This window comes from Colossoma macropomum, unplaced genomic scaffold (genome assembly GCF_904425465.1).
Source record: "Colossoma macropomum unplaced genomic scaffold, Colossoma_macropomum, whole genome shotgun sequence".
Lineage (NCBI taxonomy): Eukaryota > Metazoa > Chordata > Actinopteri > Characiformes > Serrasalmidae > Colossoma > Colossoma macropomum.
The window spans coordinates 26,508,846-26,535,179 of NW_023494787.1; the positions used below are offsets into that span (position 1 = coordinate 26,508,846).

General features: G+C 38.9%; 1 protein-coding gene across 1 annotated transcript in view; it reads left to right on the plus strand.

The window, feature by feature from the left end:
* Positions 1-26,334, plus strand: part of cacna1ha (calcium channel, voltage-dependent, T type, alpha 1H subunit a) — a 50,463-nt gene that overhangs the window by 20,810 nt on the left and 3,319 nt on the right. Inside the window, 25 exon segments of the mRNA XM_036566689.1 lie at positions 7,440-7,591; positions 7,848-8,033; positions 8,889-9,006; positions 10,214-10,369; positions 10,953-11,040; positions 12,006-12,214; positions 12,610-12,996; positions 13,664-13,764; positions 13,858-13,981; positions 14,193-14,261; positions 14,345-14,520; positions 14,860-14,986; positions 15,106-15,120; positions 15,122-15,232; positions 15,505-15,594; positions 15,695-15,887; positions 17,806-17,957; positions 18,047-18,156; positions 20,838-20,971; positions 21,097-21,167; positions 22,522-22,600; positions 23,205-23,326; positions 23,456-23,758; positions 25,493-25,661; positions 25,786-25,943. Of these exon segments, the coding sequence (XP_036422582.1) occupies positions 7,440-7,591; positions 7,848-8,033; positions 8,889-9,006; positions 10,214-10,369; positions 10,953-11,040; positions 12,006-12,214; positions 12,610-12,996; positions 13,664-13,764; positions 13,858-13,981; positions 14,193-14,261; positions 14,345-14,520; positions 14,860-14,986; positions 15,106-15,120; positions 15,122-15,232; positions 15,505-15,594; positions 15,695-15,887; positions 17,806-17,957; positions 18,047-18,156; positions 20,838-20,971; positions 21,097-21,167; positions 22,522-22,600; positions 23,205-23,326; positions 23,456-23,758; positions 25,493-25,661; positions 25,786-25,943 (3,600 nt within the window).

A 26,334-nucleotide genomic window follows, 5' to 3' on the forward strand; every position in this document is an offset into this window, starting at 1 on the left:
GAAGTATACTGCTGGCTTAAATGTTCTGCTCTTGCGGAGTACAGTACATATGTCATCAAATATCAGTTTAAAATTGAATGAACCTTTTCAGAGTCACATGTCTTGCGTGTCATTTACAAATTAAATAAACATTACATAGACAATTTCAGCACAGCTATTAGCTATTAACTGTTAGAAAGGGGTTTTGAGTGGATAGTTGCTCAATTGTTTCCCCCATCAGTCCAAAATGCTCTACAACTTTCTTGAAGTTTGTACTAGTGCAATACTGATGCTTCTGCTGTTTTAATTATGTACAGGGATTGTACAATATAGAAATATAAAAGATAAGAATTCTATACAAACTGAATTTTGTATTATTTCAAGCTATAAACTGCTAGCATACTATACATAGCAATTCTCAAAAATATCAGCTGAGCTGGGCTGTATTTCCTAAAAGCATTTTAGCATAAAGATGATTTTTAAATGAGTGAGCATCACACTAAATAATCTCTCTACCAGTTAAGATGATCTCAACACTATGATGCTTTTGGGACACTGGGACCAAGTCATTAGTTTGTCCTCTACCTAAAAGTTACAGGTCAATATATTACTCACATATACTTTATTGTTATCCTGAGTCTGTTTCTGCTATTGCGATAAACAATATGCTTTTCTGAGCAAATTGTGGATATCTTCAGTACATAAGGAACACTGACCAAATATGTAATTTCAAAAAGCATAATTAATTCTGTTTAATTGGATGCAATGTTTTTAATAGCAGTTTTAAAAACCTCGCACCACTAATTTATTTTGTCTGCATGCTATACTATTGTGATACATGTTTACATATTATGTATTGTGTAAGTATTGTGATATAATATTTTTGCTGTATCGCCTACCCCACCTTCTGTTTAGTGCTGTCACACATTGTAGTACAATACAACTCCCTTGTGATCACATACATTACATTTACAGAGGTAGCTGTAATTCTTCTTCAGATACTGAATTCAACTGAATGAAGGTTCCCCTGTGGCAGACTGTTTTCACAGTTTCTACAGGATAGTATCTGTAGCAGTCATTTGAGGAGGATTGATCTCTATCGGCCTCTCCTCTGCTCTCTACAAGGGTGGGTGAGAGGACGGCCACTCGGCACAGTCCCAGTGTTCTGAAGTCAATCAGTCGGCTAATCGTATTTACACAGCGCCGGCAGGTGGATCAATCAACGTCACACTACAGACGCTTGGCCCCTTAAAGCTGGAAATCCACGCATTCGATTACTAGAATGTGCACTGAACCAGTGGGCTAACAGTCATCACAGCTTGATAATGAATGCCTTGTTTGTTTGCACAGTGAGCGAGGCAGGGGAATTGGCTGTGCTGATCACTGATGGATATGGGCGTAATAGAATAACTATGACTGTGGTCGTCCTGGCTGCCAAATGTCAGGAAGGTTCTTTGTGAGCTTTATGAGCACCAAAAACAGTGAAGAGAGACCAGCGTACAACAGAATACACATCATCTCTTTTGGCTTATCTTAGTCCAGCCAGTTACAGCAACACATCTCTGTCAGATATCACTTTATGGCTGCTCTTATGGACACCACTGCATAATGTACACTCATGCCGTGGTGGACACAGTAGTTTTACATCAGTGCACGTTTTGTACCTTTCTGTAGATAATGGGGAGCCCCATTAATGTGCAGCACTGCAGCAATTTATAGCAGCAAATGGCTTATTATTTTTCATCCCCTGCTCCTGTGGTGATTTGTGGTTTGTTTTGCCCGGCTCCACTCACCGAGGCATAAAGAAAGTGGGTGAAATGTACAGTGAGTACTGAAGGGCCCATAGGCTCTGTGGAGTGTGGTGGAGTGTGGTGGAGGGAGAGAGAGGAGAGAGCTGTGGCTGATTCCCTCTGGAGCACTCCCACAGAAGGGTCGTCTCACATTACCTCCCCCTTCTCCCCTTCCCTCCCCTTTCCTCTATTCCCCCCTCCTCATCTCCCCTCTCCACTCCACTGTTGGCACTGAGAGCTTTGGGACATTTTCGCCACCATTGTTTTTCAATAGCTCATCCCCTCCTGTGCAGCAAATGTGCCTGATGCAGCAGCAGTGGGACTTCACAGCTCCGTACTCTGCCGGGGCAGGCCAATTAGAGGAAGTTTAGAATGGGCTTCGATTTGTGTGTGCTGTACAATGATTAAAGTTTGGTGTTTGTCAGAGATGGAGGAGGGAGAGATAAGGCTCTTTTTGGTATTGTAAGAAGGAGAACAATGCAGATTAAAAAACTAAAAAGGACAGTAACAGTCCTTTAAAAATGGTGCCCTGACAGTATGTTTAGAATGCATCACACTATTCCACAGATTATGTGAAAAAAAGATACATCTTTCATGTAATAAAAATTGTGTCAATATTGTGTCTTAGGATAGAGAACCACACTCACTTGTTGAATTTGCTGGAGTAATATCCTAATATTATTCAACACACAATCAGCTCAGTTGAAAACTAGTCCTCCTCTAAATATATGTATCATATGTACAGTTGAATGCAAAAGTTTGGGAGCCTCTAATCAAATTACACGTTTTGTTGACTTTCTAAGTAGAAATAAGTTAAAGCATCATCTACAGAGAACACAGTTTTGCACATTTTAATGCACAGTTACTGTATATTTGCAAAATATAAATTTTGCAAAAAATGTATCGTATGTGGCCTGGACAAATTTTATTTATGTTAACCTTATTTATTTTAGGTTTCATTTTGTCTGATATGTTGATTCAGCTAATAAATATAAATGGTGAATCAAAATGCCATATGTAAGCTTGTTCCCTGTAGAGGGTGTGTTGACCTGTTATTTGACCAAGGGTGTTCAAACTTTTGCATATGACAGTGTATTGTTTTTCATCATATAATGTAATATAATAAATTATATTTTTTATACATTATATATATGTTACATTTTTCATTAATAAAAATATCAAAGACACTTAAAGCTTGACTACATACATATTTTTCATTTTTAAAATTATGTTTACCGTTGACCTCAAAAACAGTCAGATTAACTGTGTGTGCTGCTGCCCAGGCCCTTGAAAGCAGAGGGGGCTTCACAAAAACCGGTTAAAAAACAAGGTCGAATCTTTAAGATGTTAACTTTTTGGCCGATTGCTTCAACCATGTTCATGTAATTTCAAAAGATAGAGTAGGAACGGGTGAACTATCGAATATTAGCTTAGTTTATTATGAGACGATAATGTTTCTTTGTGCAGCGTTGCCAACTCTGCTTTTGGGTCTTTTGTAGACTGTAGATTGTCTTTGACACCATGATTGGGAGGGGTACAGGCTTGCTGCTCTTGCCACATTGCTTCTGCTTTTAAACTGGCTTCAAAATGCTAATGGAGGAGAAGGTTATTGTGGAAACTGATTGTAAGAATGAAGAATATTACTCACTTGGTGAGTTTTCTTTCATTTGCAAACAGTGAGTGGTCTTGTTTAACCTAAAAATAGCTGGCTGAGCCTATTTTATATTTTTGACTGTAACTTGGTGATATACAACACTATCGTATAGTGATCTGTATGCACTGGTTCAGCACAAACTCAGCTTTTCAGTAATACCAGTTATTAACACAAATTTTCAAAGTTGAAGACGAAAATAATGTGCAAATGCATAAAAACAGTTGTAACACAAATATATGGAAAACTATCTGAATGAATAATCCAAACAGTCAACAACTTATAAAAGTCACTGGAAGCCTCTGTTGTGAATTTTTCTCAGTGCTGTCAGTAGGCATTTTTTATGTCTGGGCATTTTTATGTATTTATGTCTAGCTGTAAAGAGCCAAATCATAGTCCAGACATTTAAGTGTTTCAGGCCTCGTCATTACTGCTCTCAAAAGCATTTATTGTATTTCAGTAAACGTCTTGAAGAAAGTCTGATTTTTCTGTTGTCAAATGTTTTGAAGTTTCAATTGAAGTTTTCATTTTTTTGCTAGTTGCTAGTAGCTTCTGAACTGCAACCACTATATCTGCAGTCACGTTTTCAAATTGAATCCGCATTGATGTGAGAGTGTATCAAAAGCTAAATCCCTTCTTCAGTTGGATCTGCTGGATGGTGTATTTAATCCTCTGATTGGCTGCTAAGCAGTGACAACAACAACAACAAAAAAACTGATGGATATGCTGTGATGTAATGAGTGGGTAGTACAGATGTCTCTGTGGATGTTAAACTGATCAGGCCAGGGATTTCACAGGGATATATAGAGATGGGCCAATCAGTGTTTTTTGGGCCGATGCCAATCGCCTTTCGCTTTTCAGCCAATAGCCTAGATACTGATCGAGGGCGGAACTGGACTGTTAAGGCCTATTTACACCAAGTGTAAAAAAACGGATACAATTTTAAAGTAGTGGGATCTTTACACCAAGTCCGAAGCGTTTTTCTGTCTAAACATTCTTTTTCTTTTAAGCACTGCAACTAAACAGTGCATACACTTACTGTACGTAAATACAGTCATTGTAACATACTCAGTCATTTATAGCCTTTCATCTCTCATCCACTTTTTATTTTTTTTAACCTCAGCATTTTTTAGTAAGCGTTTGCTTACTGATGCACGTTTCTTTGGGCTGCAACCATGACAGTGTAGATCAGATTTTAATGCATCCGCACAATGCAGGAAATAGAGCATGCTACGCTTTAAAGATTTATGCAGCATTGGTTTTGGAGTCGGTATGAAAGACAGCATTAGTATTTGTGTGTTCATTTTCAAAACTTGACGTGTTTTTTTGTTCGAAAAAATTGGACTGTGTGTAAACTTGGCTTCAGTCCTGTAGTCAAAAGTCAAAAGGTCTGTATTTCCATCTAGTGTTTGAACAAGAAACTGCAGGGTCCTGTGACCAAGGAACGTTGCGCAGGGCTGCAGCAATCCTTAGATATGGCTCATATTTTTTACATCACTGATTAGCTCTCAGGATCGACAAACTTAGAGAAATATTAACAGTACCAGAAGCTTTGCCTTATACTTAATGCAAGCTTGCATTAGACACATTTGTGCTATAATTTTAGTGCAACAGCATAACCGTCAGCTGCTTTAAACGCCAACTTTCTATGTGTGCATCCTAATGTAAGGTCCCCCATAGGTTGCAGTTGATCTGTAGGTCAAAGCGCAGATCGAGCAGTTGGTTTCTGTTTGGTCTGTATTACAAACAGAATTTTTGTGATTATTTTGTTTGTATTTTATTGAAATTATACTTCATAATGCAGTTCATGTGTACATTTGTTTATGTGTTTATAATAGCTGTTTGCATTGATCTTAACTGCATTTTGCAGTGTAAGAATTTAGAAAATATTCATATTGTTCTTTACAACAGTGAAAATTTTGATCTCACTTCCTAGCCAGAAAATCGTGATTCCATTTATTCAAGAATAATGCAGCCCTAGTTATGCTCTCATCAATTTTTATATAAGGTATATAAAATCTTAAGAGGAGCCACAAAATGGCTTTATCCACCTCTGACCTCAATTGATACAGTTTTTTTTTTTTTTTATCACAAATGAGCCCATAGACCAAGGCTATTTTGGAGTTAGTGTGCTTTAAAGAGATCTCAAAACATCTTGACATTTAAAGATGGTGTCTGCACTGAATGATAATTCACAGTGCCCTGATTAATGAGGCTGTGCTTGTCTGATCCAGACAAATACTGATTTAACTGACCTTCATGAGGCATTTCAGAGTGAAAAATTGCACAGAGCCAAAAATAATTCTACCTACTTTTAAACCAAAGAAACTTATTTATGATGTGTTTTGAGGGGCCATTTAAGAAGCCTTGTGAGGCAGTTTGTTTGCTTTGCTTACAATGCGTATGGGATGTTCTAGAGAAGTCACCTAGCCTCTCCTCGCTCCTTTTCTAGCATTTTGTTCTCAAACATATTTTTTCAAACATAAGTTTTGCAATTTATGATTTTAGAAGTTTGCATGAGATGCTGTACAAAATTATTCTAGCATTTCCTCTCTACATTCCTAGCTATTGTTTTCAGATTTTATTATATAAACCCAATTCCAAAAAAGTTGTGAAATGCCAATAAAAATGGCAAGCAGTGATAAGCAAATTCTGTTTGACCTGTATTAAATAGAAACAGTGGAAATACATGATATTTGATGTTTTACCTGATGAATTTTTTTGTAAAGTTATACTCATTCCTACAACACGTTCCAAAAAGGTTGGGGCATGTTTACCACTGTGTTACATCAACTATCTGTCCCAATTTTTTGGAATTGAGTTTGTGCTATAATACACTGGCACATTTAGATAATTTCAAGAGATATTATGTTTGAACGTTTCTAGAGGTCATTTTTACAATAACAATAGTTTTACAAAATTTTAAAATAACATTTAAGATCTTAGGTTAACAGAACTATTGGTACTTTTGGACCTCACTCCATACATGTCAGAGGCCTTTTAGACATTAGACTCTATGTAAGAATCATGCATGTCTTCTGTATCGACTTGAGTACATACAGTCATATTTAAACGGCTTTCTTAGTAAAGTTTAGGTTGTGTAAATGAATAATGAATAAAGCTGAATTTAATTTACTGAAATGATTCAAATAATGTGGATCGAATTAACTGTTATAACTATTTTGATTTGAGTATTTGGAAGTATAAGAGACCTAGACCACAATTTCATTTGAAAGTCATTTCCCTTTACTATGGTCTATGCCAGGTAGATAAAACTAGTTAGATAACAGAAGATTTCTGTTCAGCTTCTAAACTCTGAGCTCTCTTCCCTCCTCTATAAGAAGCTGGTCACTTAACTGCTTGGTGTATTTGATCTGCTGTAATGTGAGCAGTATCCAGGTGAGCTCTTAGGTTGACTGCACTCTAAATGACCAGCAGAGAGGCAGTGGAGGTCTTTGGCTTGATGGCTCCTGTAGAATTTGTTTATTGATTTGCACTGGAGACCTTGAGTGTAGTGATTTCTCTTGCTCCTCACAGAGTGCTGGTACTGTCTGCATCAGCAAATGCTAGGGGGCCAAATTATCTAGCCCAGAAACAGCTCATGATGGATAGATTTTAGGAGTACTGTTTCATTGATTTTCTTATGCAGCATTGCTCAGCTCTCAATGAAAAGAGTGAATGACTTTAGACCATTTTGATTTGACAGATCAGCCATTATTTCAACAATACTGGATTTTACTGTTTGTATTAGAATTTATATAGGCAACCATTAGTAGTAGCACTACCTTTGTGCCATTATATTCAGGACTCCAAACTGATTTGAGGAATGAAGATGAAAACCGAAAAGACAAATCAGAAATGAACAGTATTTTGCTAGAAACAAAAGCGCAGAAACAAAATTATTCTTTTGTTGATTTTCGGAGTGAAAACAAATATTAAAAAATGCATCCTCTCCAAGGAACAAACTTAAGCACCATACACTGGCCTAATGAAGTGTGGCTCTGTGTTCCCTTCCACAGCCTGCTGAACTGACAGACATCCTGGAGATCAGCAATATCGTCTTCACCAGCATGTTTGTCCTCGAGATGGTCTTCAAGCTGGTGGCCTTTGGCCTCTATGGATATATCAAGAACCCATATAACATCTTTGATGGGATCATTGTAGTGATAAGGTAAATGATTTTACTACTTACTTACTATCTTACTGCACTGCCGTAAGCTTTCGTATCCTGTTTCATCAACTCAGAGTTTTGCTTTTTGTAATGTCATAATGAAGCCCACATCTTGATTAAGACCTTTGTGTGCTAACATTGATCATATGACTATATAAATCAGTTTTCAGTCCCTACTGGCACCATGCATATTTGTGTGATTTGTTGAGTGAGTGTACTGATCTTACTGACTCTTTTGTGTATATGTCCTTGCTAGCGTGTGGGAGATCATTGGGCAGGCTGATGGTGGGCTCTCCGTGCTCAGGACCTTTCGTCTGTTGCGAGTGCTTAAGCTGGTGCGCTTCCTACCGGCTCTGCGCAGACAGCTGGTGGTCCTGATGAAGTCAATGGACAACGTGGCCACATTCTGCATGCTGCTCATGCTCTTCATCTTCACTTTCAGGTGTCAAGAAGGCCCAGCAGGCCACTTACGTACTGCACTCAATTTATACAGTTTGGTGAATCATCAATTAGAGGAACCAAAGTAAACTGCTGCCACTTTAGACATCCTCCAGAGCGTTCTGTCTGGGACAAGAGGAAAATAGATTGTGACTGCTTCTACAGTAAATTCAGTTTAAAATCACCACTTTTTAAGGTTTTATATCTATATTTCAATAAATACATAAATTATATAGTATGTTCCTAAAGGAATTACCAGCTTTATATAAGTGTTAACTATTATGCCATCAAATCTCATCTAGTTTCTGAAGTGGATTTTGCAATTGAAATTACACTTAGTGGAAAAAGGTAGTAAAACAGCTTGACCAAAGGTGATATTACTTCACATAGGGTTGGGCAATATGATGATATTTTGCATTATTGTGATAAATTACATTACATCACAGGATGCTTTTTAACACCAACCAATTACACATTTTGTTACAAAAAGAGCATAATTAGGACAATTGAATTGGATTTAGAGCAGTGCAGTATGTGAATCGTTGAATAAAAATCATTGCATTGCACTGAGTTTTTCATAGTGTTTTTAAATTTGACTGTTTTGTTTTGGTGTGTTTTGTGTGTACCAACTTGTCAAACCTTGGAAAAACTCGATATCATGATGCATCTCATGTATTGTAAAAATGTCTCAAAGGTAGACTTATATTTATCATAATTAAATTTTTTGCCATATTGCCCACCCCTAACACACAAGTGCATCATCTCTCGTTTTTCAAACTATATTTTGGTAATATATTACTAATATATTAGAAATAAAATTACAAATTATAACTTAAGCTTATCTTCTGTTTTCCCACAGTATTCTTGGAATGCATTTGTTTGGGTGCAAATTCAGCCTGAAGATGGAGAATGGAGACACTATTCCAGACAGGAAGAACTTTGATTCCCTGCTGTGGGCCATCGTCACTGTGTTTCAGGTTAGAGCTAGGTTGTCAGATACTAGTCCTCAGTTTCTAATAGCTTTGTGGAGGTCGAGGCATACATTATTACTGAGGTACAAGCAAGTGTATAGCATAAAGCATCCCTTTGTGATTTAACAGTCTGTCTGTAGGGAGCCGCTGTTTGAGTAGGTTTTAGGCCTGAAAAGATACCAACATCTGAGATGCATGCTCTGGTTATTTTTACGTCTACCAGGGCCAAAAAAGGCTTTGCTTCCTTAACAACTGTCGTTTTGAAATAGCAGGGTCTGCCCTCTATTATCGTTTCTAGAGCAGCACCAAGGAGAGCGATTATTTTTAATGCTCTGAAAAGATTTGCTTATACTGTTTGTTGCATCAGCACAATTTTCTCAGTTGCTGCTAAGGTGCTGAACATGCATTGTATTTGCCCATACTGTGCACATGTAGTGGCATCTCTGCTATTGAAAACGTTTACAGATCTTTTGTTATGCAGCAAACAGGCATAATAGCTAGATTGATACAGCCAAGACCTCTAAGACATGCATGAAAAAAAAGAACTATTTCTCTGAAGTGTTTGTGTCATCACTGTCCTTTAGTTGGGCTAGACAACAAGTGCATATTCATTGTTCTGCTATAATTTAAACTTACAGTACTGTGCAAAAATGAAAGACCACCCTTCATTTATTTTTATTTTCAGTCAAAACAGCCATCGGATATAAGTGATTAATTTTTCAGGATATATCTTTGAGGACATTATATACAAGATTATCCAGTTGCAGAACAAAAGGAATGTGAAAAAAGTGGAATGGATCAAAAATGATTAAAAAACGTAGAGAAAACTCAAGCATGGCCGTACACAGGGTTTTAGAAATATGGAGGTCAGAAATCTGAGCTTGCTGGGGGGGTCGGGGCGTGCCCCACACGCACACCTGTAATCTGTTGTTTTGTAATTTTCCTTTTACTGGTACTCAAAAAATAATAACATGTGAATAACTATATATTATGTGAAAATTTCGTTATGAATAAATGAATAAAATTAAATGAATAAAATCTCTTTACATTAACTAGAACGTTTTGCCCTCTTTTGTAAAGTTGCCACTTGTTTTTCTTTGGGCATTGATGACATATATACGTATATATATATATATATATGTATCATCAGTTGTGTTATGATGCTGTCTGTCTCAGCTGTACATTGTGGTCTGACATTGTGTTTTTATTGCAGATACTTACTCAGGAGGACTGGAATGTGGTCCTCTATAACGGAATGGCTTCCACCTCTCCACTGGCTGCACTTTACTTTGTAGCCCTGATGACGTTTGGGAATTATGTTCTCTTTAATTTGCTGGTGGCCATCCTGGTTGAGGCCTTCCAAGCAGAGGTACGGTGACACATCGTTGAGTGCTTATCAGGGTCCTGTTTTGTGTTAAGCAACCAAAGTCCCAACTATCAACTGCCTTTCTGCCTAGGGACAATAAAGAGATTGTTAACTGCCTCCTTTAGTGATGCATGTAATCAGTGGCAGATTATTTATGCACATACTAAATGGTTCTGTTTCACACTATGGAGTGCCTGGGTCTTCTGCTGTGTTTCTGATGCAGTGCTCCTTTGTTGGGCCCATCTGGCACGCTGCAGGCTGTGTGAACCACAAACAGGTCACCAGTTTGTTTGTGTAAAGCCACTAACACTAGCACCACACCGCTCTCACTGGGAGTTGAGGCCTCAGCTGTGTACATGCAGAGTAGGTTCAGGCTCAGTGGAAGGCTGATTGTGTTGATGCCACAGGGCCTAGTCCTCAGAGAAAGAGAGACAGACTGCTGTTTGTGCTCAGTGTCTCAACCTGGTGGCTTGACTTACAGCTGCACTCCGAGTAGGACAGTTATTGAAACACTGTCTGCTGCCCACTCCCAATTGCTGGCCCCCATAGAGAGCCGGGTCTTTAAAATGCCTCCTGTGCCTTGCAGGGAGATGCCAACAAGTCCGACTCAGACGAGGAGAAGAGGTCAGTTGACTTTGAAGAAGAGGAGAAGATGGCAGAATTGCGTGCCAGAGGTTATTGCTGTTCAGATCTTTTTACTCATAATAAACTCATAGGAAAAAAAAGTCAATGCATTTATTAAAGTAGAATTAGCTGTCTGAGTAGAATGCATCAGCTTATGTATTCTGTGGCCGGTAACACTTTCTGTGAATGTCACCTTTGTAAGCATCTATAAACACGTTTATAACATGTTATAATGCATTCATGTGGCATTATGAACATGATTATAAACATTTATAAAAATGAATTACACTTTATAATCATGTTTATTATACATTATGAATTGTTAATATAATGTATTATAAGTAGTGTTGATAACATGTTATACTGTCAGTGTCAAAGAAGTCAGTCCAAGCTTAGAGAGCATAAAGTAAAGACAAATACCAAGCTAACGGTGGTGTACACTGCTTTACTTCACTTAGAGTGGACAAATACAACTTATGAGCTCTTATAATTTGTTATGATCAGTACTTATAATGCATTATGTTAACAATTCATAATGCATAATAAGCATGGCTATAACGTGTAATGCATTTTAGTAAATATTTATAGCCATATTTATAATGCTTTATGAATGCATTATAACATGTTATGAATGTGTTTATAGATGCTTACAAAGGTGACATTCATAGAAAGTGTTACCTTGTGGCCTCGTCATACAGCACCACTCAGGCATGGATGAGCTCAGTCTGGCTGCCTCTGTGATAGCCTCCCATAAAGAAAGTTATGGTCCTCTAGAGCTGCAAAATTGGCGTTCACCTGCCTCAGTCTGTGGATCCGTGGAGGAGAATAGCCTTTTATATGTTGTCTGTCATTTAGTTTTACTACTGTAGGTCCCGCATGGCAAATCTTTCCATTTACTTTAGCCAATGGGCTGTGGCGTTATTTTGCAGTATACAGTATGTCAGGGTCCGTTTTGCCATTTTATGACTCCCTGGTTTCCCTAATCTGATTGCCCTTTTGTAATTATCACTGACAGAGTTGAAGATGTACTCCCTGATGATGTCAGCAAATGGGCATGTGGACTCCCGTGGTAACTTGCCCCCACCAATCATCATGCGCACGGCTGCCACCCCCATGCCCACTCCAAAGAGCTCTCTTGGCCCAGAGTCTGTCTTCGGTTTGGGGGAGTCGAGGCGTGGCAGTGGGGTCTCCATCGACCCAAATGGCTACGATCAGAGGTCCCTGGTAAGTCCCTTTCCTGAGTTCAAAAGAGTGAAAACTGATTTTCCAGTTTAAAAATTAATTTCCATGGCACTCGTCAAGAAGTTAAATAGCTTATGTTGTATAAGGTATCATTAGTGACTCCCCTTAATGAAGGCCTATTCTGAAACATGTTGAGGTGCCTTTTAACCTTTTGTACAAAGTAATTATAGAGTATAGGCTTTTTAATTTCTTGAAGAGTTCTTTTTTTCAAACTAAAAACTGTCTGTAAAACACTTTTATTAGACACTCCACTTCTTCTCAGCACTCTACTCAAGTTTATTCATTATTTTAGAATTATTAAGTAGAAACTCAAGCAGTTGAAAAATATTGATTGGAGTACATATTATGTTCCGTATGTTCTCCTCTTGTCCCTTCAGTCCAGCCCGCGTAGATCGCCATGCCACCCTCGGAGCTCAGGCAGTAACTGGGGCAGCCGGAGATCGAGCTGGAACAGCCTCAGCAGAGCACCAAGCCTGAAGAGGAAAGATACATCTGGTGAGAGAGAGTCTCTTCTGTCTGGTGACGGCAGAGGCAGCTTTGAGGACGAGGATATAGAGGGCAACCTTTCAGGAAGAGCAGGCAGCACCAGCGGCGGATCTCTGCAGCACCCCAGTTCTCTGGAGTTCCCTGAGCTGCCCCCAGGGTCCAGTCTGTACCCGTCCGGAGAGTACCATGACTGCAATGGAAGGGCACTGCATCTGCCCACAGAGCTTCCCTCCGAGCTGAGTCGGGAGGACTCCACCACAGAGGAGGATATGGACGATGTGAGCAAAGCCACAGAGACACATACCAACACAGACACACACACACACACACACACACACACACACACACTCCTACACACCCCCATATACGCCTAGATGTTCCCACTAGGCTACGCCAGTGCTTTATGTTTTTTCAAAGGATGCTGTCCCAGGGGTTTGACTTGCTAGGACACTAATTGTCTTGCTGTAATTGATTCAGCTGAGCACTTTGCAGGCTGTAATTGTTTTTTTTGGTGGGTGGAAAGTGACCTCTCTGGTGCCAGTGTGATGGTAACTCAGCAAACAAGAGGCACTATGTTGAAATTGAGTTGAGTTGAGTTTTGAGAGTTATGAGATGTGAAAAAAAAAACAAAACAGTCAGCCGCATCTGTGTGCTAAATGAGAAAGGAAGAGGAAGCTTGTTTTTTGTATTATAAGATTAGAGGGTCCCTTGGTGACAGGGAGGTGCTGGAAGAAACACTCAGGCTCCCTATTCAAACTTGCCTATATTTGCAGGATAATGACTTTCAACAGTGCAAAATATCCTACAGTCTCTGGTTAGCTGACAAGAATTCTCAACATTACAGTCAGGCAGGTCAAAGTCAGCTGATGTTGTGCATATGCAGACACATTCCCTGATATTTGTGCAGTTATTGAGCTGCCCTTCTGGTCTGGTCATGTGCTGCAGAGTATCTGTTACCGTCTAAAGAGGATGCTGGATGCTTATAAACCGCAGTGGTGTAAGGATCATGAGGACTGGTCCCTATATCTGTTCTCCCCTCAAAACAGGTGAGTAATCCTCATGGCCCATTGTACAATACACATACTTCTTATACTAAACATTTCTCGTTTTGATTTCTGATTTCTGCTTCTGTCTTGTAGATTTCGGATGATCTGCCATCAACTGATCTCGCACAGAATGTTTGACCATGTTGTCTTGGTTTTTATCTTCCTTAACTGTATCACAATTGCTCTGGAGAGGCCAAATATTAACGTTCAAAGCACAGTAAGCTTAGCTTCTGCATTGTTCTGAATCCTATGGAAATAATGAATATACAAGCTTCCTGATAAAAGAACCTCCTGTCTTACTGAAACACTTTAATCTTAGTCATTTAGATTCCATAATAGCTCCAGCAGCACCAGCTATTTGTCATACTGTAACTAAATATATCTGCTCATGAATACTGTTCTTTTTGTTTGTTTTGTTTTGTTTTCAGGAGCGACGGTTTCTCACTATTTCCAATTATGTATTCACTGTGATCTTTGTTGCTGAAATGACTGTGAAGGTACATGAGCTTCTATCTCATAAAGGAATCCCAAAGAAGATCTCAGTTTTAATTATACTCAGATGCCATGTCTGGTCTTGTAGGTGGTGGCCCTTGGTTTCTACAGCTACCTGCAGAGCACATGGAATGTGTTAGATGGAGTGCTGGTGTTTGTTTCACTCATTGACATCCTGGTGTCTCTAGCATCCAGCGGTGGTGGGAACCGAATCTTGGGCATATTGAGGGTTCTCCGTCTGCTGAGGACACTGCGGCCTCTGAGGTCAGTAAGCCAGGACCATGTTGATGGGCTCACTCTCATTTTAATATAGTTGCTGCAGTTCAGGGATCAATTAGTGGTTAATTCTGAGAGGTCATCGAGGTTTTACAGTATGTTCTGCCCAGCAAGCCTGTTAAAAGGAATAAAGTCATTTATTAAAGTTATTAAAGTTGCTTTTCTAGTACAACTTTTTTTCTATTACAAACTTTTATAATGCTTTTAGCTGCTCACTCCTGCAATATTTTTAGCATAGTTATTAGCATCATTCAGGAAAACAGTCCCATGAGTGTAACACACAACTATATGGTAGTACAGATGTTATGATTGTTTTTGTGTGGACAGGGTGATCAGCCGTGCTCCTGGACTGAAGCTGGTGGTAGAAACACTGATAACCTCTCTGAGACCCATCGGGAACATAGTACTGATATGCTGTGCATTCTTCATCATCTTTGGCATTCTTGGAGTTCAGGTAAAGACATATGGAGGCGTCCACTTTAATAAAGCATCTCTAATAACTGTAATCATACAGTTTTATCAAATTGTTTCCATATAGTTTTTTAAAGTTTTAACATTCATTATAATGTTTAGCTTTTCAAGGGCAAGTTTTGACCATTGTGAAGGCCTAGACATACGAAACATCACCAACAAATCTGATTGCCTGCAAGCAAACTACAAATGGATTCGGAGGAAATACAACTTTGATAATTTGGGACAGGTAGGAGTTGTTCATGGAAAATAAGTTATGTCAAGTTCAATATACAGACTGTCAAACTGAAACAAAAGTTATGTTACATTAATAATGCTTGAATGGCATAGAATCATCAGGGAGTTTAAATGGATGTTAGCTCAGTCCATTTCAGACTTATAATGGAAAACTAGATACTTAATGATCTAATGCATTTAATGCAATCCCAGGAAGTCAATGAGACTTCCAGGATATCGGTGATGTGTCTATAATTTCATTGGCCTTTTATCTCTGTTTCTCAGGCTCTCATGTCGCTGTTTGTGCTGTCTTGTAAGGATGGCTGGGTGAATATTATGTATGATGGGCTGGATGCTGTGGGTGTGGACCAACAGGTTTGATTTTTTTGTCATCCATAGACATTTTTTACAATTAAATCACACTGTTTTGGTAAGTTTAATAACAAGTCATTTCTTTGTCTCTTACTTTTGGCAGCCGGTGCGCAACCACAACCCATGGATGCTCCTCTACTTCATCTCTTTCCTGCTGATTGTAAGCTTCTTTGTGCTGAACATGTTCGTGGGCGTGGTGGTAGAGAACTTCCACAAATGCCGGCAGGACCAAGAGGAGGAGGAGGCACGCCTGCGTGAAGAGAAGAGGCAGCGGCAGCTGGAGAAAAGGCGCAGGAGTAAGGAGAATTGCGGGTCTGGTCGGTAGTCTGTTTTTCTGAGCACTGCCTGCCTCCAGAGCCTGAGACAGAAAAAGAGAGAGAACAAAAGAGAGAGCAAAAAAAAAAAAGAATAAAAGTCAGATAAATGTCTGAGGACATTGAAGTCCATGTAGATTTTGGCACTGATCTGGTGATGGCCTTGGATTGTGATGGTCTGAAGCATGCCCTTTGCATGACATCCCCTTCGCCACCAAATACTGCATGACAGGTCATCAGGGAAAATTTGCTTCACAGGGTCTGTTAAGGCCTCATTCAGTGAATACACTCTATGGTTGATAGGTTATTAACTTTAAGAGCAATGAATAGGAGGAAGCTGTAGCATTTGTCTTTTCCTAACTTGGACTCAGGCTAGTGTAACATTCAGCTGAGCCATAACACATTGCCTTGCTGGAGAGATCAGGGGAGGATAAGAGAGATTCCCACTAGCTCTATAAATGTCTTACTGGCTGCGACTCCTAATCACTGTGTGTAAAGAGAGCGCCAGCAGCGTTATTCCAACCTGGAGAATTAAAGACTCCCATGAGAATTTAAAACTAAAAGCACCAGCCACGGTTTTACCTGACCCAATGAATAAGGAATAAGTTGCTCATGCGTGTTCTTATGCATTAGCACACATGCATCCCAGGGTAAAGTTACCTGACTAATGATCGAGGAATAAAAGCTGACAGTTTTAACCCCCTCCGTTACACTCTTCCAATGGACCATTAATTCAGTCAGTGGGTTAGTGGTACTGCATCTGTGACTCCATCAGCACATATAGCTATGTTACCATAGAATTTCAGCAGCATTGATCTTATCATAGTGTTCATTTTACTACTTCCTGAGGTCTAAGAGACGCCTACATCTCAGAGCCCTTTGCCCTTATCTTGAGAACACTCTTTTAGTGGGCACTGTGGAGAAAGTTCCTTTGGCTCTCCAGCTGGCATTTTGACAACCAGGAGTCACGACTAGCCTCAGGAATGCAGTCAGGTGCATTACTATGACAGCACATCAGTAGAGTTTAAAGAAGGTAGAACTTTCCCTGAAAGAATGAGTGATTTATGAGCAGCTGTCAGCTTTGTCTCACAGCACAGGATCTCAGGATGTACAGGAAGTTGGGCACCAATTGCTCCTCATTCTGCAGCTGATTTATCATTTGCCCTGCCATCATATTTCATCTCTGTCAACAGGAATTTTTTTTTAGTCTCAACAGCCTTAAATCATGTTTTGTATCTGGTGGGGATATGTTTCAATTCTTTAGTTAACTTGTAAATGGAACCTGCATGTGCATCTTGTCAAGTACAGAATAGCTCTTGGCTTCTCTCTTGGCATTTGGTAAGCTTTGGTTACCAGTAAACATGCTTTGTATGGCAGACTCAGAAAGATGGATTCAAATTTTGTCTGATTACAAAACTCAAATTTATTAGTGATGTCTTTTGAAGAAGATAAAAGGTAACACTATGAATCAGTCAATGAGTATTCTTTTGACACAAACTATACTAAATGTTGTGTTCACTGTCACTTGTAAGATTCAGACACAGTTAGTCTTATGGGTATACTTACACACACAGCCAAAGATTGTCATGTTTACAAAGGCATGTTCCCCAATACAGCATGTTTATAGAGGCACGATGCTGCACGAGAGGCATCTAAGTTCAGACGGGTTTACGGGCTTTAAGGCTTTAACCCTATAATTACACAGATTATACAGTACCTACAATGTATTACCTTCAAAATTGCAATAATGTCCTTCTGTGCTGCAATGTTCCTCTCATCCTCAGTGTCTCTTGCCTGTTTCTCACTGAGTTAGCTATCTGCATGTACTTGGCATTGACCTGAACATGCTGTCTGCATATTTGTGTGTGTGTCTGTGTTTGTGTGTGTGTGTGTGGAACAGAGAGACATCAGAAACCCTACTACGCAGACTACTCACCAGCCCGCCTCTACATCCACACACTGTGCTCCAACCACTACCTGGACCTTTTTATCACCTTCATCATCTGCATCAATGTAGTCACCATGTCCATGGAGCACTACAATCAGCCCCTGGTGAGTCCGCTCTGCTGACTGAACAAACTGTTGGTCCATATTACTTGTTATTGTGGTTATTAAACAGTAATTGATTTTTTTTCCTGCAGTATCTTGAGGAAGCTTTGAAGTACTGCAACTATGTCTTCACCATCTTCTTCATCTTAGAGGCTCTTCTCAAACTCGTGGCTTTTGGCGTCCGAAGATTCTTCAAAGACAGGTACAGCAGCAGCAAAGGCTGCAGACGCCTGCAATATGCTGCATGTCAAATAATGAAATTTTTCCCATTGTTCATATGTTGATCTTCTAAAATGTCAACAAAAAAACAAACCAAAAAAGAAATAAATACAGTATTGTGCAAAAGTCATAGATCACCATTAATTGATTTAATTTTAAAGTCAAACTGGCCAATAGGTGCAAGATATTCATCCTTCAGCATTAGAAAAAAAAAACAGGAAATACATTTTTAAAAGAAAATTACACAAAGTCCAGTATAAAATCTGTTGGTATTTAATTTGTCTACTCTACTGCCTTTATCCTGGTAGACCACCAAAACTTCCACTATCAGATAAACAGTACTTAAAGCTTTCATCTATGAGACAGATCAAAAATCAAGCTCTACTCTTTGTTCAGATCTGAAAAAATCCACAAGTGTTTTTCTTTGTCCTTCCACTGTGAGAATGCAACACTATGAGTCTGAAAGGATGTGTAGCTGTCATGTTGTTACTGTGAAAAGGAAAGAGAAAAAAAAGAAAAATTACACAAGAATACCAGTACAGGACATTTGAGATGTGACGTAAGGTTTTAATGGACTGATGACTCTAAATTTGAGATCTTTTGAAGTAACAGAACACAGTATGTATGCTGCCGAATCAATGAAAAACTTTTCGAACCGTGTCTACAGCCATCACTCAGGCATGATGGAGGATCAATGCATGTTTGTGGATGTATAACATCTAGAATTGGTTCTTTGTTTTATAAGTACAAACAAATGTTAATACATCATGCAGTATTGGAAAATGTTTGATTGGGGGAAAAATCATTCTCCAGCAAAATAACCACCCCAAGCACACTGCTGGGAAGATCAAGACACACTTATCAAACAAGGAAGCTACTGTTGTTTGCAGAACTATGGACTGACCACCAGAGTCCAGAATTACTGACTGTGTTTGGAATTACTTATCATGAGAAGCAGAAAAATGAAAAAAACTTACGTACTTAGTATCTGTTTAAACTGGGAATGAAAAAAATTGTGAACGCTGACGGTACATAGTGATATATTCCATTACAATACACAAAAAACTAACATTTTCAGAATATATTTAGAATACATTTACAGTACATTTTGGTAAGGCACATGCTAAACTTTTTTTACTGTAGCTTAATTCATACTGTTACTGGTTGGCAGTTTTCTTCACCACTGAGGAGATTATTTGTTTGACCATTTCTTTAAAAGATCTCAGTAACACTGAAAATTATAACTGATCATCACATTGATTTATCAGTCTACTCAGGCTTCAGCAGGAAATTTAGTGTTTGTAAAGAAACCATTAATTGAGGTCCTCTTTAGTATTCATCTAAGAAGCATGCTTGCTATATGTTGCACACTGATTCCAAAATAGTTCATAAACAATAAGCGTTGATGGTGTTTCTTTTGAATATTGTATGTATTTAGTGTGGATGTATTCTAAAAGTATTCTCCTAAAAATATAAAAATTAACTTTACTCTGAATACTGTCTTTACAAAATGTAACTTGGACTGAATACAGATATTTAGTTGTTGTATTCTGAATATATATTCTCTATATATGTATTCCATTATATCCCAACCCTGACTGTACATCAGAATAAGGTACATAAATAAACATAAAGGTACATGGGGTACAAATATAGGGGGACTGAATGGACAGACATTAAAGAAATGAACACATCTGAAAATTTTGGCTTTGTCTAACACTATGAACTAGGGTGGTAGATCAAGAGTTAAAACTATATAGATATATAGAATGCAGTATGGCTCTCCATTGCCTTCTAGACAGCTGAATGTGCATCCGGGAGTCTTTCCGATTATGTTATACATTATCATGAGGACTCTACGGTTTCGATTCTCGTTACCAACCTAAACCCACTTATTCTAATCCTGTTTTTGTAAAGGTCACTCAAGCGAGGTCTGTGGGGAATCTTGTCAGCTTATTCCTCCTCTGTGCCTTTTCCTTTATAACTGCATCACCCATAGGAAGAAAATCAGCATTGTAAAGGCTTATGCTCTCAGCTACACTACAGCAGTGCATTGTTTTACAGTTTAACTTCTGCAGGCCATATACAAGCTCAACAGATAAAAGTAAAAATGGATTAAAAACCCAAGCAGTATCATGCTGTGTTACTGGCAATGCATGCCCTCATATCTGCATTAAAAAAGGGCCTACGCTGATTCAGAGAACTGCATTATTGTTTTCTTTGTTCCAAAACTGTGCTGGGGTGCAATATAAAATGACAGGTTCAAATGTAAGTAATACAAAAAGAAAGAAAAGTAGCAGAAAACATCTTTAGTGTAAGTGCAGGACACACTGTCTTAATGATCATTTAACACAACAGTGTGATTAAATCATGTCTTTATTACTTTGGCATAATGCATGAAATTGTGACGTCTCTGGTTGGGTGATGAATCGAATGTTAGATGAATCGTTTGTTTAAATTATATGAGGCATCATGTATTAAGGATTTATCATTTAATCCCACATTAGCCCATAGCACATGGCCAGATGTGGCCATCCTTATGTTGCTGTAGTTACAACCTTTGTAGAGTGTGTAGAACAGAAATACAGTATGTAGTGTAGAGCATATGCTGAAACACTGTTCACTCCAAACTATAGCTGTAAAATGCTGTGCTGTTCATGGCAGGTGGAACCAGTTGGACTTGGCCATCGTGCTTCTCTCCATCATGGGTATCACTCTAGAGGAGATCAAGATGAATGCTGCTCTTCCAATCAACCCCACCATCATCCGAATCATGAGGGTTCTGAGAATAGCCAGAGGTACTCCAGCACTTCTGTCATAACTGTCAGCAAAAAAATTCTTTATATCATCATTAATGGGCAGTGCATTCGACATTGCAGTGGGAACTGCTGAGTGTAATTCACATTGTGCTTACTGTGTACAGTGCTGAAGCTTTTGAAGATGGCTAAAGGAATGAGAGCATTGCTGGACACTGTGATGCAGGCTCTACCGCAGGTAACCATCCATCTTATTTTGTCAGTGTGTTGTAGAAAGCCATTGGTGTGCCTTTGTTAAGACTGCACCTGTATGTTGTTTGCTAATGGTACTGATACTGTAGAAGTCTACAGTATGCAGATGAGCGTCTAACCACTCATTAAATGTTTTATTGTGTGCTGCGAGCATCATGATCAAAACATGAATACTAAACACTTTTAGTCAAAATAATGCAGGTCATTAAAATCACTCCAGTGTGTTTTAGTGTATTTCACGACTTATCACATTTGACCATTTGCAAAATAATGGCTGACACACCTCAGCCAATCACAATCGTCTCTAGGTCCTACTTCCTTGGTCAAGTGAAGAAAAACCTGCAGTGAGAACCGTGGTGGCAGGAAATTAATCAGAATTATTAGAAGTTCAGAAGTGTTACTGGGAAGCTTGTAATTCAGACACTGTGTTTCTGTTTCATTCCTCAAGTTGGAAAAGTTTTGGATTAAATTATGTCGAGGACCAGTCTCACAGCTCAGTGTCAAAACTATTAACAGACAGATTTTTGCTGGCTCTAAGGTAAACTAAGCTTTATCTAGGTTACTGTACTTGATAACACTGATTGTAATGTATTTTCTAACAATAAAAAAATTACAGAACAACGTTTTGATCAGTTAGTTAGTTAGAATTTCATGACTTAGATGTTGACAGTTAGCTTGATAAATCAGTCAGATTAAACAAAAATGTACAGTGGGATTCTGGGATAAAAACATTCTGTGTAAAGATAATTGTTAATGTACTTAATCATGCAATCAGATGACAAGTCTTCCTTAGTGCTGACTGGCTCCAGTGTTGGCTTTAGCATTAGTTCATCTGAGGGGGCAACTTCTGTCACTCAAACCTCCTCATGACAATCTGCAGCTTTAACACCTCATGGCTAAAAGATTTCCCTGGTTTGGTCAATGTAAACACAGCCTCCAGCCTAATTTTTTGCTTTACATTGATGTGCGTTCATAGTGTCAGTTGTCAAATATTTATGTCTGCACCTGATGTCCTGTAAAGCCAGTTTATTGAATAATAATAATAATAATAATGATGATGATAATGATGATGTTTTCAAATGTGCTTCCACATTTCTTTTAGTCTTTTAGTGTTATGTGTGTTACCAGGTAGCCTGAGCAAAAATTTTTAACAACAGTAACTAAGGGAGATGAGACATGCAATGTGCGGCAGTGTAATCGCAATATGGTATTTTGTCCAAACCATGCAAGGCTAATATGTGTGTGTGAGTGTGTGATGGCAGGGCAGGACTAATGTGTGTGTATGAATATTTGATTGATTCTTTTATAATACACTGTATAATTATGTGTTCTCTGTTTAGGTGGGAAATCTGGGCTTGCTGTTTATGCTTCTCTTCTTCATCTACGCTGCACTCGGTGTGGAGCTCTTTGGGAAACTGGGTCAGTGCTGCATTCCTCTACTGTGCTCACACTTTCCTTCTCTCAGAATCAGTGCCTGCACTCCACGCTGCCTGCCATTTTTGGTTTTAGGTCGGAGATGTTTAGATTTGATCCTTAAGGGCAACTTTCTTTGCAGATCTAGAGCTCTCCCAAAACTACAGTGGCCTACTGTTATAAGAAGAGAGGGAGAGCTAAATTAGCTTTGTCAATCTTTAGAGATTTGTGAGAGCTTTACCCCTGTGACAGCAGCTTATTTTTATGAGAGGTAGCCCTGGGCTCAAGCAGACATTTCTGTGTCAAGTAGCTCCCTGCGTGAGACTTGTCTTATCAGAGAAATGATAGGATTAAGCTCTAGTCTTGAAGGACGTGCACTCTAATTGCTTTCATTTGCCTTTAACTTTGAAATCAATTCTAATTATTGAGTCAGGCACTTCTGAGGGCAGCTGCTCATTTGTCCTTTAAAAGATGCAGTAAATCCTCTTTTTGTTATTTCTGTGCTTTCTACAACAGCCTCAGTGGATAACTGATGATTTTTGAAATGCTTTTTTCACTTGAGATGTGTATAGCAGGCCTGTGCTTGACTATTACGTGTTGTCATCCACAGATTGCAATGAAAACAACCCATGTGAAGGACTGAGTCGACATGCCACTTTTGAGAACTTCGGAATGGCTTTTTTGACCCTCTTCAGAGTTTCAACTGGGGACAATTGGAATGGTATAATGAAGGTACTGTATGAATGTTGAATGTGAAAAGCTGAAGTATTAATTTACTGTACCTCTGTGCAACACTGAAAATATTGCAGAAAGTAAATTAAATAGTGTTGCTGTCACTGAAATTCTGGTTGCCTCATGCAGGACACTTTGAGGGATTGCACTCCTGAAGATAGCCACTGCCTGAACTACCTGCCTCTGGTCTCTCCAATCTACTTTGTCACCTTTGTGTTGATGGCCCAGTTTGTGCTGGTGAACGTGGTGGTGGCTGTGCTAATGAAGCATCTGGAAGAGAGCAATAAGGAGGCCAAGGAAGAAGCTGAGATGGACACCGACGCTGAGCTGGACAAGGAGCCCAAAAATAATGCTGATGTCTCAGCAGAGGGCTGTGGTGGACAAGAGGGAAGGGACACCTACATGGGGCCAAGACCTGACTCACCTGGGGATGTAAGTCACAGCTCTAGTATGTTTGCCTGGATGATCTTTAGAGCATTTTGTTTACAATTAGCTTAGAACATCAGCTTACTCAGTACTGCCCAAGCTGATGTTCTAAGCTAATTGTGATCAAAATGCAAGATATGATACCGCAGATTAGATTTACTAAAAGAGACACTAATTACTGACAGTCTGCTGACACTTTGGACCAACTTTGATGTAAATGAACAAAGGTTAATACATGACCAGCACAATAAAACCCCCCTGTTTGCTTGTTATAGCTGTTGTAAAGCTGTTATAAAGCCTGTATCTGCTAGATGAAAAAGTTTTTATCCTTTTTAAAATAATTACTTATTTTCTCAAGATATTGACTTAGTGAAAAAAAAACAATCACTCATTGAGAAAGAGTGCTGAGAGTATTTGGAAACTGTGTAATACTGTGAAATCCTTGTTTAATTTCACTCCACATATCCTAGTCATTTGGGAATTGTATTATTTTGAACTTTTGTGGGGATAACCTCTTAGCTATAAGCAGTGGATCAAAGGCTGCGACATTTCTGCAAAGAAAGAAGTCACTGCACTCACAAAATAACAAAGTAACAAATAGCTTTAGTAATGCAGGGAAAAGAAAATGGTCATGTTATTTTGGCAAAAGCTGCTTTTAAGACACTTTGATGAGTGTAAAATGTACACTATTAGGAAATAACAATGTAAAAAGTTGTTTTACAAAAACAGGTTAGGTTTTTATTTCCTTCATCAAATTAAGAATAATGTGACGTGGCAGGCATTTGCAAATGTTTTTTGCATTTGAAATTTTCTCGGTCAACTATGTCTACACTAGGACAGGCTTTTCACAGGAGTCAGTGTTTACTGTCAGCCTTGGCAAAAAGGAGATTATTTGCATTCAGTATTTTGCACTAAGATAGGGAAATTCCTATAAATGCATATGCAAAGATGCAGCAATCGCCTCTTTGATCTTGTTATGGGCGCGAAAGAACTGTTGCACCTGTTTAGTAAATCACAATATTGACTTTTTAACACCAGAATAGGGTTTGTCACAGCATGTCTATGCTATTAACTCATTTTATTAATATTTTTCCCTTTCCCTGTGTGTAAATTTTCCATTATGTATGGGCTAACATCAGGCCTCAGGGACTACAGTTGAAAACCAGCCAGTTGGCTAACACTGGCACATGTTGATTAATGTGCATTACCCCTAAAAAATAAATAACACAATAAATCAATAAATCAATGTAAAATAGTTTGTTTCTGTTTTTCAACAAGTTCTACAGTTGATATGAAAAGGATAGTCAGAGCTTTAATTATTTAGCTCTAACTGTCTTCTAGCATGCTTTAATCAATTAACAAAATTCCTTGCAGTTTCACATTTTGTGTCTGGCAATAAGGATGCACTTACGGTTGAGTTTGGAAGAGTCCTGTTTGGATACTATGTAGAGTTAGAAATCATGTCAGACTTTTATTGTCAGTTAAGTGCTGAGATGGCCACAGCACAAAGAAAATGTGCTGAAGGGCTGTGGGTAGTGAGCCTCTGTAGGGGAGGGTTGGAACTGTTTGCTGCTGCAGCTTCTGATCAGCTCTTCTGCCAAGGAGGCGCTATGCTTTGTCAGCTTCAGTGAGCCGATGAATGAATCTGCCACAAGAGCTTGCCTGGATTTGTGGGTGAGGGAGGGGGTTCGTTTATGTACAGACAAAGCCTATGGCTAAACAAGAACATTTCTTATACAGGATGAGGAGAGGCAAAGGACTCAGGAGAATTTGCTTTCTCCACGGAAGATGTCAGTGTCCAGGATGCACTCTTTGCCCAATGACAGCTACATGTTTCGCCCTGTGAGGCCAGCCAGCGCACCATACCCACTGCAGGAGGTGGAGCCAACTCAAGGGTATCTTGAATTAGGTACTTAACTGCTTTTGTTTCATGACCTTGTGTATTTTTCTTCTTCAGATTTCTAAAATTGAAACAATGAAGTCAAGCAATGGAGACGTGATAGAAGTGAATGATCCATTAACTTTCCGAATAGGCTCGGTGACCTCGATCCACTCTCAGCCATGTGAGGGCCATTCCCTGCTGCAGGTCCCTGGTGTTCCTCCTCTTCCCAACTTTAACATCTGCATGCCTAGGATCCCTCCTCCCATGCCTTCCCCCACACATAGCATAGGCAGGCCTCTACGTAGACAGGTACAGTAGCAGCACCAGTTTTACTCATCATTGTGACCTTATTTTCAAGAACTGGCTTTAAAAGCAAAATGTTCTTTTAAAATAAAAATGAATCAGTGCATCATAATATATAACAGTATTCGATAAAGTATGTGCTTATTTTTGGACAAAATAAAATTCTTGGGCCATTTTGAAATGTCAGTTCTTTTTAACTGTCTATATTCCAGTATTATCTGAATAGTTCCTTCAGTAAGGCTTGTTCAGTGAATTTCTAAACATAACATTATGAACTGTGCACAAATTATGAAATCAAATCCAATCAAATGATGGTAAAATCAGAGATTTCTTAATGCATTGAAACATAATCAGATTTAGAGGTTTCTAGTGCAAACTCTTTCTTATTCCCCTGTTA